Source organism: Eumetopias jubatus, unplaced genomic scaffold (assembly GCF_037043125.1).
Source record: "Eumetopias jubatus isolate StellerSeaLion01/CBP00866 unplaced genomic scaffold, mEumJub1_p1.0 scaffold_14, whole genome shotgun sequence".
NCBI lineage: Eukaryota > Metazoa > Chordata > Mammalia > Carnivora > Otariidae > Eumetopias > Eumetopias jubatus.
Genome location: NW_028274820.1, coordinates 17,989,282 through 18,005,040, shown reverse-complemented (window position 1 = coordinate 18,005,040; position 15,759 = coordinate 17,989,282). Strand labels below are relative to the sequence as shown.

Genomic DNA, 15,759 nt, shown 5'->3' with positions numbered 1-15,759 from the left:
CCTTGGCAGCTTATAGGTTTCCGGAAAGCATCCATTTCATCCAGATTGCCCAGTTTATTGGCATATATTTGTTGATAATAATTGTTTCTATTTCCTTGGTGTTAGTCATGATCTCGCCCCTTTCATTTATAATTTTATTATTTTAGGTCCTTTCTCTTTTCTTTTGGATAAGTCTGGCCAGTGGTGTCTCGATCTTATTAATTCTTTCAAAGGACCAGCTTCTGGTTTCGTTGATCTGATCTACTGTGTTTCTGGTTTCTAATTCATTGATCTCTGCTCAATCTTAATTATTTCTCATCTAATGTGTGGCTTAAGCATCGTTTGTTGCTTTTTCTCTAGTTCTTTAAGGTTAGAGTTAGTTGGTGAAATCGGAATTTTTCTATTTTTTTGAGTGAGGCTTGGATGGCTATGTATTTCCCCCTTTAGGACCGCCTTTGCAGTATCCCATAGGTTTTGGACTGATGTGTTTTCATTCTCATTGGTTTCCATGAATTGTTTAAGTTCTTCTTTGATTTCCTGGTTGACCCAAACATTCTTGAGCAGAGTGGTCTTTAGCTTCCAAGTGTTTGAATTTCTGCCCAATTTTTTCTTGAGATTGAGTTCCAGTTTTAAAGCATTATGGTCTGAGAATATGCAGGGAATAATATCAGTCTTTTGGTATAGGTTGAGACCTGATTTGTGACCCAGTATGTGGTCTATTCTGGAGAAAGTTCCATGTGTGCTCAAGAAGAATGAGTATTCTGTTGTTTTAGGGTGGAATGTTCTGTATATATCTATGAGGTCCATCTTGTCCAGTGTGTCATTCAAAGCTCTTGTTTCTTTGTTGAGTTTCTGCTTAGATGATCTTTCTATTGCTGAGAATGGAGTATTGAGGTCTCCTACAAATAATGTATTGTTATCAATATGACTCTTTATTTTGGGTAACAGTTGGCTTATGTAGTTGGCTGCTCCCATGTTGGGGGCGTAGATATTTACAATTGTTAGATCTTCTTGTTGAATAGACCCTTTAAGAATGATATAGTGTCCTTCTGTGTCTTTAACTACAGTCTTTAGTTTAAAATCTAATTTGTCTGATATGAGAATTGCTACCCCAGCTTTCTTTTGAGGTCCACTGGCATGGAAGATGGATCTCCATCCCTTCACTTTCAGTCTGTATATATCTTTAGGTTCAAAATGAGTCTCCTGTAGACAGCATGCGGACGGGTCCTATCTTTTTATCCAATCTGCAACCCTGTGCCGTTTAATGGGAGCATTTAGGCCATTCACGTTGAGAGTGATTATTGAATGATACGAATTTATTGTCATCATGTTGCCTGTGAAGACCTTGTTTTTATAGATTGTCTCTGTAAATTTCTGTTCTATATCACTCTTGGGGTCTTTCTCCTTTTATAGAACCCCCCTTAATATTTCTTGCAGGGCCGGCTTAGTGGTCACATATTCTTTCACTTTCTGCCAGTCTTGGACGCTCTGCATCTCTCCATCCATTCTAAATGACAGCCTTGCTGGATAAAGTATTCTTGGCTGCATGTTCTTCTCGTTTAGTACCCTGAATATGTCTTGCCAGGCCTTTCTGGCTTGCCAGGTCTCTGTGGATAGGTCTGACGTCATTCTGATGTTCCTCCCTCTGTATGTAAGGAATCTCTTCCCCCTAACTGCCCTTAAGATGGTTTCCTTGGTTCTAAGATGTGCGAGTTTTACTCTTACATGCCGGGGTGTTGGCCTGTTTTCCTTGATCTTGGGAGGGGTCCTCTCTGCCTCTAGGACACGAATGTTTGTTTCTTTCCCCAGATTAGGAAAGTTCTCAGCTACAATTTGCTCAAATATATCTTCCAGTCCTCTCTCTCTCTCCCCACCCCCTCAGGGATCCCAATAATTCTGAGATTGGAATGTTTCATGGTGTCACTTATTTCTCTGATTCTATTTTCATGGATTTTGAGTTGTTTTTCCCTGGCCTCCTCTTTTTCCTTCTTGTCTATTAATTCTTCTTCTAGATCACTAACTTGTTCTTCTGCCTCACTTACCCTGGCTGTGAGATTATCTAGATTAGATTGGATCTCATTGATAGCATTTTTTAAATTCTGCCAATTCAGCTTTTATTTCTGCCCTTAGAGACACTATGTTGCCATTAACCGATTTCTCCATTCTAGCTATTGTCTTCACAATTGCTACCCTGGATTCCATCTCTGACATCTTGGTTAAATCTCTATCCATCTGTAAATCTGTGGCGGAAGTCACAGTCTCTGAGTCTTTCCTATTTTGGGTGTTCCTCCTCCTAGTCATTCTGTTGAAGGGTGGTTGAGGGAATGTATAGAGTCCAAATTATTGACCGCAACCCAAGCAAGATACACCTGTTTTATAGGGACCTTAGGGTTGCCGGCCTCTTGTTCTCCCAGCCTGTCTTCTGGGGGAGGGGCCTGCCACGCTCTTACTCAGGCAACCCTGTTTGGGCAGAGTTTCCTTGCCCTGCTGTGGTGGGGAATGGGCTAAGTGGGAACCATTTTTGGGGGACTTTTGTTCTCTGGTGGCTCTCCCTGGTGGCTTTCAGCATCTCTTCTGAGAGCCAGAACAGAAGAGATTATTTCCAACCCTTTACCTCAGAGCAGAGAGACCTCAGTCTGTTCTTCAGTGAGCTCTCCAGGCCACAGTATTTCCATTTCTGTCCATGCTGCTATAAACTTCAGCATCCTGGATTGTGCGCTCCTCAGCAGTGCTCCCAGTCCTGCTTCCAGGTCGGGCACGTCTCTGCCCTTTGTGCTTCTATAACCACCATCCACTTCCAGTTCACACATGCGACCCCTCTGCTCTGGGTTTCCACCCCGGGGGCTGTCCTAAAGTCCTTTCCCTGCCGCTACCGGGCTGCAAGTCTGTGCCCATCCCCAGAGCGCCAGGCTGTCGCTCACCAGCGGTGTAGGATCCCCACGACCAGGCTCCCTCCCACTGCCGTTTCTCCTGCGATATCTCCCTATGGAATCATGGCTCCCCACTTCGTATCTGGAAACCAACCGCCTGCAATATTCTGTTTGTAGAGATCCAGATCTCCTTATATCTCAGGCTGATTTTGTGGGTACTCTGAGTGTCTGGTAGATATCTAGCTCAATTCCGGGGACCAGTTGGAATAGGGTCCCCTACTCCTCCGCCATCTTTTCCTCTTCCTACTTTGTTGACTCCATAATAGTGACTTTGTTTTGACACAGCAACAGTAAATTGAAACTTGAAAGAATGTTGCCTGGGGAATACAGGAGGTCACCTAGGGAGCTATCAGGAGGGGTTGGCCATCCATTGAACTTCTCATCATGCACTCTTTAGCTACAGCAGCATTATCACTGATTAAACTACAAGAAAGTCCATGGTCCGTGGTCATGGGATGTATGGTTTCTTCCATTTGTGCATTGATTTAATAAAAATCACTCTCTAAGGATAGCCCTTTTCTTCCAGATTTTGGTGCATATGTGGGGGGGGCATCAAACTGTACCCCCACCCTCCATAGATTACTTATACTTTATAAAGTTTAAAAAAGTAATATCACATAGTAATGGTTTACTGTTCCTTATTCAAGTATATTTTAATTAGCTAGGACAATAAAGCTTTTCAAAGTTATTTAGTTCTTTTGGTTGGGGCAATTCTATTAATCATAAGTTCATCTTAATCATTTTTGTTTTAATATAGAAAATAACATTTCAGAAATGTAAATTATGAATATCTCCTAAATACCTCACCTCTCTGGAATATGGTAAAGGGCTAATAGCAAAGAGGACAAAAAATGAAAGAATGTTTTGAATAGAAAAAAATGAACACACTACATTTTTCAATTACAGTAAAGGAAAACTTAGCAAGTTTAAATATTGATTGTTGGATTTTACTTTCTGTTGTCAGACACTAAGTAATGTAACAAAGGCATGATTTGAGTATTCAGAAATTATTCAAATTGGACTGTCAGGAGAGGGTTCAGAAGGATGTAAGTAGTGCTCTACCATATCAAAAGACCAATGGAACCAGTACAGTGTTTACTTTCATAATAGAAGCAGAAGATACCTGGTGCTGGATACTCCCATCAAACTGTAATTACTGAGTTGCTTGGAACCCAGATTATACTTATATTACATTGTTTAGTACCTCATTAGACTTGGCATATTTGCTTCAAACTTCTCTTTGTTATATTTTACTATAGCTGAGTGACACGCAAACTGGATTTATCATTAAAGTTTTTTTTTTTTTTTTTAAGACAAAGCATGGCTAAATCTTAAATTCTAACCTTCCCCATAGCTTGGATAGTTGTGTTTTTTTTTTTTTTTTTTGCTATAAAGTGTAAAATATACTAGATTGTGAGTTACAGCCTTAACAAAGGAAAACCTTTTAAGAAATAATGTTAAACCAATTTTGAAGATAGTGGTTAAAAAGTGCTTATAAATGTATGTCTTTGTGAATGATTCAGAAAGCACGATATCTTCCCTTGGAATTTAGTTAGTTCTTTCATATGTTGGGACAAGTCACCTAAATAATAGAAATACTGCAGAGTCTGTGGTTCGAGCCTTGAAAACTTACAGACCAGAAGGCATTACGGGGTCCATCTTTATGTAGTTTTGAGCCTCTTCAGACCTAGTGCCCTATGGGTCGTGCTGAGGTCTTTACCTGAAATGCGTTCAAATCTGGGTGGTTTGTTAAACACGGGAAATAAATGTCCTTGACTTGTCTTACATGTGCTCCCCGGCACGTCTGAATCTGACTCACTCTCCCTGTGAAGATCATCAAGGCAGGCTTTGTGATAGAAATCGAAGATAAGAGAGTGTTCACTGAGCAACAAGTAAGGGACTTCTATCATCGGATAGCACACCAGGTAAGGAAGTTAGACACAAACCAAAAAAAAAGCTGCTGTGTTTTCAAATGCAGTAGATTCCTGTAAGTTTGGAACCCTCCTCTTAGAAAAGCAAATGAATAAATCTGACCAGCCAGATAAGCTCCATTGTCCCTCTTTGTGTCCAGATGGTGGTAAAGCCAAAGAAGGTGATGACGGGGAAGTCTCCAGTAGAAACAGTAGCAGCTGAGCAAGAGTGGATGGTCCGATTGCACTTTGTTGGAGTGAAGCCCTCTTCAACTTATGTGCTCTCAGACTCCCTGTATCAACCTCTGGAAGTGAATACCCAGGACTTTCCTATAGATTTTTATTCCAGGCTGAAGGCTCCTTGTCGTAAACCTCACAGGGAAGCTTTAATCCTTTCATTACCTAAAGGCCCATGCCCCAAGCTATTTTCTCTTCTGCATGGGAGAGTATAAGAAAGGCAGTGCTGTGTATTGGAAAGGGCAGTGGCTTGGGGGTTGGAAGACATAGCTTCTGGAAATCTCCTGTCCAGTCCGGTAGCCATCAGCTACATGTGGCCATTTGAATTTAAAATTCATTAAAATCAAATCAAGTAAAAAAAATTCAGAGTTTCAGGTTGCACTGGCCACATTTCAAGGGCTCAGTAGCTGTACGTGGCTACTCGTGTTGGAGAGCCTAGAAGAACATGTTTGTTATCAAAGAAAGTTCTAGTGAATGGCACTATGTCAGCTGGCTGCAACACTCAAACCACCTCTCTTGGCCCCAGGAAAAGGTTGGGCCCACTGCCTCAGCATCACGTGGGAACTTTTGAGATAGTCCACTTCCAAAGCCCCACCCTCAACCTCCTGAATCATGAACTCTGGGATTGGGCTTTCCAAATCAGTGTTTTTAACAAGCCCAGCAGATGATTTGGAAGCATCCTGAAGTTTGAGAATGGTTATTAGACCATCTTTAAGATCAATCCCTGTGAGCTGTGAACTTTCATCCTTCAAAGGTGTGATTGTTCACAGGGCCAACAATCACACCTTTGAAGGATTAGAGCTAACACTCGCTTGCCTGGTGATCAGGAAGGGGACGATGTTGCTTGGGTTGGGGAGTGGCTGTCGTTTTAGTCTATCTATTTCAGAAGCCTGGAGTAAGCAGTTTATCATCTTATTTATAGCCTGACTTTGAAGATTTTGTCCTTTTTATGACCAGTGGCCTAAGCCATATTCTAGTTATATCTCAAGGAAATGAAGAGCAGCCTGCCCTGGGGGAAACTGAATCTGATCCTGAGACAGAAGCTAAAGAAATATATGAGGATCACCTTGCTATGGTCACGACTCCAATGATGAGGAAGAAGCGGGACAGGTAGCTTGAGACCAGGAAACTTACCATTATATGTTGTGTTAGTAGGTAATGAAGTGTAATATCCAAATATCTCAAGATCTAAGAATGTACATTTTATTTTTATTTTTATTTTTTTTAAAGATTTTATTTATTCATTTGAGACACAGAGATACAGAGAGAGAGAGCGTGAGCAGGAGGAGAGGCAGAGGGAGAGGGAGAAGCAGGCTCTCCGCTGAGCCAGGAGCCCAATGCGGGGCTTGATCCCAGGACCCTGGGATCATAACCTGAGCCGAAGGCAGATGCCTAACCATTTGAGCCACCCAGGCACCCCATCTAAGAATGTACATTTTTTAAAGATTTTATTTATTTATGTAAGAGAGAGAGAGAGAGATCACAGAGGGAGAAGCAGCCTCCCACTGACAGGGAGCCCGATGTGGGACTCGATCCCAGGGCCCCAGTATCATAACCTGAGCTGAAGGCAGATGCTTAACTGACTGAGCCCCCAGGTGCTCCCAAGAACACACATTTTTATGTTGGAGCCACAAATATTTCTTCCAGTCAATCTAAAAAACCATATATACAGTAAAGCTGGGATTTCCCTGAAAGTTTATGTCAAGAGGATTAGAAAGGGAAAAATGTGCCCTGTTTATCTTTCTAAAGCTGGGCCCACCAGTCTGGCCTCCCAGCCTGGGGCCCCAGGGGTAGATTGGGACCATGTGTAATTCCTGCTAGGTCTCTCTCCTCTCCTGTCTCCCCACATTCACTCCCACCTGCCCTGCATCCTAAAGACATCAGATGTACTCTTTCCCCTTTTTTACTTAAGGCAGTTAGGGGTTATAAATTGCTAAGAACTAAATGGTTGTATATTTGCACTAATGGGTTTTTAAATATTTGAAAATGAATATAAGTACCAGACAGAGTGTTGGTTTTATGCACTGCTATTTGTGCCTTTTATTCCTCGGAAGACTCAGAAAGTTCAGTTTACCACAAGAGTCATCAGAGCAATGCGTGGAACAAAGGTGGGCAAGCAGGAACCTGCTGAGAGGAGCTGAGTCTCGAGATTCCATGATGTATCTCTTCCCGATGGACAGCGCATCTTCATTGCGTTTTCTGGCAGGGCATCTCCAGAACTCCTTGTTGTCTTATTAATGTGTGTAGTGGCTTTTCTTGAGTAGCTATATCTGCTGGTTCCTACAGTGTGATACGTTTTAGGTAGCAGGGTGACCCTACGGTCATTAGTTCCAAGTTTTAAATGGGATTGAGGGGCTTAAAGTTAAGCCAGCTGCTGACAAAGGGCTTTGTGAACAGTAGTACTTATTTTTACAGTTTTAAGGGGGAATGATAGTCAGTGATCAGAGGGAAAGTTTGGGTGGGAAGCGTTCCACTTAAAAAGATACCAGACTTCATACCAGAACTTTTGAGCCATTAAAAAAATGTTCTGTGAAGCACTCATTGATGCAGCTTGCATAACAGAAGTCAGCATTCCGCTTGTGCCATCTTTCTGGTGAGTCTGTGTCACATCCAACTTTGAAAAGCAGTTGTCTCTAGTTGTTGAATACTGACGCAATAAGATGAACAGTTTAGGCCATTGGCGGGGTGGGTGTGGAGTGAGATGTGTTAGTCTTGCTTTGGAAAAGTCTGCAGTATTTTCTTTCTGAACTTAGAGACTCCATTTGCCTTTGGCCCATGTTTATCCTGAGTAGTGGCCACAGGCAGGCAGCATGGAGTGGTGGGGAGCATGTTTGTCTGGGAATCCGTTTTCACAGCTCGTGTTCTGGAAGCAAAGCATAACAGGTGCCAAGCACTTCTACTGTTATCTTTTAAGTGAACCCAGAACCCAAAGGACCAAGGACATAAACTCTCATGAGTGATTTACATGTCTGTTCACTTTCTTTCTTTATGGCTACCTCTCCCCTACCTCAAAGCCTGCTCACCTTCCTCTCTGGGTGGTGGTGGGGCTGGTGGGTGAGGAAGAAAGGAAATTAAAAGCAGAGCAATTAGACTGGGAGCGGTAGGTGGCCCCTTCTGCGAACATGAGCAAAGCTCCCCTTCTTGGTCAGGGTGGTTGTCCCCACAGAGAAAAACTCACTGTGAACCCACATGGTCTGGGAAGACTTTCTGCATGTCAGCAGTAACCCACTGGACCCAGTGGCTGGCCAGGAGCAGGACGCAGGAAAACAGGGCACAGGCAGCCACAGTTTTCATCCAGATCCCAGATTTGTTCATGATGACTTTTGATCACAGTCTGTTATCCATTTGCATGTCTGTCTCCTTAATCCACCTGTGTATTAACTCAAAGGTCAGAGTCATTTATCTTTGCTTTCCAGTCATTCTACTGGAAGAGCAAGGTGTGGTTCTATTAGCTACATTGTCCAGAGTCAGATAAGTAGTGACTGGCAGTCTTCACTCACTCACCCATTCATTCTATTATGCATCCTTCCATTTATCTAGTATTTATTAAAGTCCTACTATGTGCCAAGCCCTGGGGATACAAAGATGGGAGGAAATGAAATGATCTCTAAAGTCCCTTTCAGCTCCAAATCTTTAAGACTGAGTGAAGATGTTAGTTCCTACCTCCTATAATATATTTCTCTCTCCATACAAAGTGTCTAATAACCCATTTATGTCTATACATGTCATAGCTATAGAGAGCAAGTTTTTCTTTTATAAAACTTCTCATTTAAATTGAAGATAATAGATACAATTCCTAAAATAATCTTTAAAAGTATTTCTGGGATCAGAGCAGTCTGAATTCTGTACCTTTACTCTCTACTCCCATCTCCAGACCTTTCTTGCCTCTCTAGCATCAAAGGGAACCTGTGTTCATAAGCATCTGGCCATAGGTGTGACCTGGAGTTCTGTTGGTCCAGAACTAAGGAGAAGGGGAGGGCGGTGGTGTGGTGCTTTCTCCTCTGACAGCTTTGGGGAGTGCCTGAGCTCAATCACAGGGGACCAGAACCCCAGACAAACACCAGTCTTGGAAAGAACAAACAGACTTGTGACTCCCCAGGGCCAGGTTGATACTGGACTTCACTGGGCCTTCCTGACCTCCCTCTCCCCCAAAAGCCCAAGATGGAGCTGAGCAGAATTACCAAAATTGCCTGCCTTTGAGGACCAGTTCTATAAGGGCTCTTAACCATTTGTTCCCACAGGGGAATGACAGCTTGCTTGCTTGTAGCCTAGAGGCCATTTTTGTCTTTCAGCCGTAGGGTTTCCAACACCTAGCATACCAAAAATGAGATGTAAGCCCCAATAAACCAACCAAGAAAAATGACGATCCACCTCAAGGAGACTAGCAGCCAGAGAAAGGAAGATCTACACAAAAATCAAAACATAAGCCCAGTGAAAAAGAACTGCTAGGGCTGGAAAAATCTTTAAGTAAAATAATAGTAATACTATTACTACTAATAATAATATATAATGCTCGAGACTAATAATAATATGTAACTAGTAATAATATATACCTACTACTACTAATGCTTGAGATTCAAGTGCTACACACGCAAAAAAAGAGACTTTCAAATTTGAACTATAAAATAGTGATTTGAACTCTAAATTCAGTGGAGAATTAGTGTGATAGTTGTTTGAGACTTGAATTAATGACTTGGAAAATCAGATGAAAGAAATAGCTTAGAGTACAGAAATAAAATGAGGCAGACGTCATGAGAGCAAGAGAATAAGAAATGTGGAGACTATACTGGGAAAACCAGTGTGCTAGTAAGAAAAATTCCATACAGAGAAGAAAGAACAGATGAACAAGCTATATTTTGACAAAGAATAGGGAAATATATTCCCTGAAATGAAGAAATAAATGCATCTGCCAATTGAAAGGGCTTCCAGTGGCCCAGCCTCAACTGATGTGCACAAACACAGACACGGGAATATCCTGGGAAAAAAACACTGTATGCCATTTCCAGAGAGAAAGAACAGGCAGTGATGTGCTCAGGATGTTTGACGCCCCAAGCAGATAATTTTCTTAACACCCCTCTCCTCTATATAATAATATTATTTTTAGTACTAATTATTGAACAAGGCAAATAATGGCCAGGAAAAAAATTAATAGTGAAAATTGACCTTTGTGAAACATATAAAAAAAAAAAGAGAATATTCTAATACCAAAAATGAAACAAGTAATAGGTTAATACTGTTTAATTATATGAATGTATTTTCTAAGAAAGGAAAAAAAGCATTCATAGTTATATATATATTAGTCTATCACAGAAATAAGGTGCAAATTTTGTTTGTAAGCCTTAAATTTTGAAGATTTGTCAATGGCATTCTCAAAATTGATCTTTACTATATATTCATGTTTAAGAGACACATAAAATTCCTGTTTCACAATAAATTCCAGAAATTATATTCTGCCAATAGCTTTGTTATTTTAGTATTGATTCTTACATGCAGAGTACAAGCTAGAGTATGCTTTATTAAAGGTAAGGAATAAAAATATGCAAACTGGTACCCTACACATATATTATTAAAATTTAACACTAACCACAGGAATTATTTAGATTGTAGACAAAAGATATTTTTCAAGGAGGAGTAATTTATCACTAACATTGTTTAGAATTGAGGGTACATGGTGATGCTAAAAAACAGCCCAACTTTTAGTTTAAAATTGGTTTAAAATTTGTTAGAGACAGTGTATCCCCCAGTGACTTGCACTTCAAATGATCCCCTTCCAGCCACTGCATGTTTGGCAGTAACTGACAACAAGTTCCTTACAAGGGAAAATTCTCTGACTGGCATGGGACTTGTCATAGACCACTGAGAGAAACAGCAGATCCCCTGCATCCTAATGAAGCCAGGATATCCTATACCTGGAGAAGCAAAGGAAGATGCTCGGGGATATGCTTAGGAATATATCACCTGAAAAATATTTGAGGGAAGACTTGACCAAACAAAAAATGAAAAGAGATACTTCAATATGAGGGGGAAAAGGGAAGGGAAATGGTTTTCCTCAGAGTGGAGAGAGGAAAGCTGAAATGAAGAAGAAACACAGTATTTTAAGGTTCTTTTTTGAGTTTACAGAAGTGGGAATGGATGGGATGTTAGAGCTAAGAAATAGTGTGCCAGAATGCTAAGACATATTTGGAACATATGTTTTTGGTTCCGGAAGCAGATAAAAGACAGTGAATGTTAGTGCAGTGGATAAGTATAATAGAACCTCTACATTACCAAGGGGAAAACATGGAATGGATAGCAACTTGCTCAGACCAGCACAGCAAAATAGGGGAAAGAAAAAAAGAAGAAAGTACAATTTAAAATAAATTTAAAATAAATAGTGTATATATAAAGTTAAGATGGAAGGAAGGTAGTTAAGTATATGGCTAAATATGAAAAGGTTAATTATCCCACTAAATACAGAGATTACAATTAAGGTTAAGGTAAAAAAAAAACTACATTAAAAACCATTATAGTAACAATGGATCATCAGTGGGTACTAAAGAATCATCAATGGGTACTAAAGCCATTGCGTGAAAAATACATACAGTTTCAAATAATATCCTCACAGATTTCTTTTTATTTACAAGGTGGAAATTGTAGCTTTCCAGTGGAGAAAACAGGAAGAGAGAGGAGAAAACTCTTTCCAGAGGAGAAAACCACATTAATACCATCAACAATGGGAAAAACTTAAATCGTGTACATCATATTGTGATGTATGAAGGATACAGCATCACTTATAGAATATTCCTGCCAAAGATTCATATTCTGAAATTAATAGGAAACTACTGGTCTGTCCAATAGTTTGAAACCATCCTACATGAGGAACAATCTGCAAAACAGCTAACCTGGACTCTTCAAAATGTTAATATCATGAAAGATGAAAAGGCTGAGGCCTTGTTAGAGATTAAAGGAGACCAGGGATATAGGACAATTACAGACAATATGTGGTCCAGGATTAGGAAAAATTACTATTGATGGGGCAGTATTGTAAGATTGGTGAAATTTAAATATGAACTATTTATGAGATAATAGTTTTATATCAATGTAAACTTTCCTGAAATATTTAGGAGGGTGAATGTTTAAAATATCTGCAGCCTGCTCTTAAATGGTTCAGTCAACATACACAACACACACACACACACACACACACACACACACACACACACACACACACGGCGGGAGAGAGGGATGAGAGGGACAGAGAGAAGAAATGTGGCAAAATGTTAACAGTTGGTGAATCTAGAGTTCATTATCCTTGTCTTGCAACTTTTCTGTCAATTAAAATTTTTTTCAAAATAAGGTTTCAAAAACTGCACTCATCTATATTCTGTTCAAAAGAAACACACAAGAGAAATAAAATAAAAATAAAGGATGGCAAAAAAATATAGCCAGGCAAAATAAATTATTAGAATTGAACATTTAAAGTGCTAAACTGGGGTGCCTGGGTGGCGCAGTCGGTTGAGCATCTGATTCTTGGCTTCAGCTCAGGTCATGATCTCAGTGTTGTGGGATCGAGCCCTGTGTAAGGCTCCGTGCTTTGTGTTGAGTCTGCTTGAGATCCTCTTCCTCTGCCCCTCCCGCTGTGCACGCACGCTCTCTCTCTCAATCTTTCTCTCTCTGAAATAAATAAATAAATCTTTAAAAAAAAGTGCTGAACTTAATAAAGAAGGACATGATGTTGAAATCAACATTTATGAAGAAGATATAGTAGTCTAAAAGTGCTCTGATATAATTATATATACAATATAAATATACATAGCCTTAAATCCCACAAATACATTTTCTTTCTTACAAAGAAAGCCTTAATACATTTTTTAAAATTAGGATTTCACCACATGCATTTGCAGATTATAATCCAATAAAATTCAAAATAAACAATAAAGAGATGACCAAGATGTCTTATGTATTTGCAAAAACATGTGCTCCTACATAACCCTTGACTCAATGACAACCTTAAAAGGAAAGGTAGAAACTACCTGGAAAGCTTTATATAAAGGAAAGAGAAACTTTTTTTTTTTTTTTTAAGAGAGGGAGAGAGGTGGGGGAGGGCAAAGGGAGAGGGAGAGAGAAAATTGTTTTTTATTATTTAAATTCAATTAATTAACGCACAGTGTATTTTTAGTTTCAGAGGTAGAGTTCAGTGATTCATCAGTCTTACATAATACGCCATGCTCATCACATCACTTGTCCTCCTTAATGCCCAGCACCCAGTTACCCCATCCCCCCAACCCCCTCCCCTCCAGCAACCCTCAGTTTGTTTCCTATGGTTAAGAGTTTCTTATGGTTTGTCTCCCTCTCTGATTTCGTGTTGTTTTATTTTTCTCTCACTTGCCCTATGATACTCTGTTTTGTTTCTTAAATGCCACATATGAATGAGCTCATATGATAATTGTCTTTCTCTGATTGACTTATTTCACTTAGCATAATACCCTCTAGTTCTATCGACGTCTTTGCAAATGGCAAGATTTCTTTTTTTTTTTTTCTTGATGGCTGAGTAGTATTTCGTTGTATATGTATACCATATCTTCTTTATCCATTCATCTGTTGATGGGCATCTGGGCTCTTTCCATAGTTTGGCTATTGTGGACATTTCTGCTATAAACATTGGGGTGCAGGTGCCCCTTCGGATCACTACATTTGTATCTTTGGGGTAAATACCCAGTACTGCAATTGCTGAGTCATAGGGTAGGGGAGAGAGAGAATCTTAAGCAGGCTCCATACCCAGCCAGAGCCTGATGCAAGGCTTGATCTCACAGCTCTAAGACCATGACCTGAGCCAAAATCAAGGGTCAGGCACTTAACCAACTGAGCTACCCCAGTGCCCCAAGAAAAACATTTTTTAGCCATATTTTATGTTGGTCTTCTTTATCCTCCCATGAAGTCAAGCATACATGATTTCATGTAATTGATTTTTGGATTGGTTCAACAAAAAGCTGAATTAAATACATACTCTTTGATTTGACAGAAAAAATACAACTTATCTTTTGATGACATTCAATTTTTATTTGTTTTATTAAACCACAAAATATTTGTGAACTTACCAGTTTTAATTTTCTGTCATAGTTATTAAGCTTCAGTTTATAATAATCTTATATTATATTTTGGATTTCTACAGCTTAGAAGAATATCTGGAAAGACAACATATATCTCAGTTTTGTGATGTTGAAGAAAATATAACTGATGTTAACTGCTTTATTGATATGTTCTTCCCTGATTTTAAAAATATGAAAAACCTCAAATTAGAAAAGATCCTGGCATTACTTCGACCAGCTCTCTTTCAAGAAAAGAAAGGTAAGAAATAAATTAAATACACCCTAGTATAATTACATTAAATATATTATTTTAAAATATAACATTGAAGAAAAAAAGCACCTATTTCTTTTTTCTTTTCTTTTCTTTTCTTTTTTTTACATTTTCACTATATGAAATTTAATTCATTAGTTCCACACACTCTTGCAATTTCCACCTTATGCACAATAGATTTTTCTGTAAGTATTATTCCTTGCTTGCTAAGATGAGATCTAGAAGAAAGATATAGAAAGGGAAAACAAACGACATTGTTTTGGCAAAAAATTTGAGAACTAATGTTGATCTTACGGTTGCCAATATTTTGCTAAAATTCTCATATTCTTTTTTTTTAAATTTTTTTATTGTTATGTTAATCACCATACATTACATCATTAGTTTTTGATGTAGTGTTCCATGATTCATTGTTTGTGCATAACACCCAGTGCTCCACGCAGAATGTGCCCTCTTTAATACCCATCACCAGGCTAACCCATCCCCCCACCCTCCTCCCCTCTAGAACCCTCAGTTTATTTTTCAGAGTCCATCCTCTCTCATGGTTCGTCTCCCCCTCCAACTTACTCCCCTTCATTCTTCCCCTCCTGCTATCTTCTTCTTTTTCTTTTTTCTTAACATATCTTGCATTATTTGTTAAAGAAGGACAGATCTGTGATTCAACAGTCTTGCACAATTCACAGTGCTCACCATAGCACATACCCTCCCCAATGTCTGTCACCCAGCCACCCCCTCCCTCCCACCCCCCACCACTCCAGCAACCCTCCGTTTGTTTCCTGAGATTAAGAATTCCTCATATCAGTGAGGTCATATGATACATGTCTTTCTCTGATTGACTTATTTCACTCAGCATAACACCCTCCAGTTCCAGCCACGTCGTTGCAAATGGCAAGATCTCATTCCTTTTGATGGCTGCGTAATATTCCATTGTGTATATATACCACATCTGCTTTATCTGTCCATCTGTCGATGGACATCTTGGCTCTTTCCACAGTTTGGCTATTGTGGACATTGCTGCTATAAACATTGGGGTGCGCGTACCCCTTCAGATCCCTACATTTGTATCTTTGGGGTAAATACCCAGTAGTGCAATTGCTGGATTGCATAGTAGCTCTCTTTTCAGCTCCATACTGTTTTCCAGAGGGGTTGCACCAGCTTGCATTCCCACCAACAGTGTAGGAGGGTTCCCCTTTCTCCGCATCCCCGCCAACATCTGTCATTTCCTGACTTGTTAATTCTAGCCATTCCGCGTGGTGTGAGGTGGTATCTCATTGAGGTTTTGATTTGGATTTCCCTGATGCCAAGTGATGTTGAGCACTTTTTCATGTGTCTGTTGGCCATTTGGATGTCTTCTTTGGAAAAATGTC

General features: G+C 39.8%; 1 protein-coding gene across 1 annotated transcript in view; it reads left to right on the top strand.

The window, feature by feature from the left end:
- NME8 (NME/NM23 family member 8) overlaps window positions 1-15,759 on the top strand; it is a 67,428-nt gene that overhangs the window by 35,844 nt on the left and 15,825 nt on the right. The window contains exons 8-10 of the mRNA XM_088018464.1: window positions 4,742-4,834; window positions 5,979-6,166; window positions 14,208-14,383. Coding sequence (XP_087874590.1) covers window positions 4,742-4,834; window positions 5,979-6,166; window positions 14,208-14,383 — 457 coding nt within the window. The remainder of the gene's footprint in view (window positions 1-4,741; window positions 4,835-5,978; window positions 6,167-14,207; window positions 14,384-15,759) is intronic.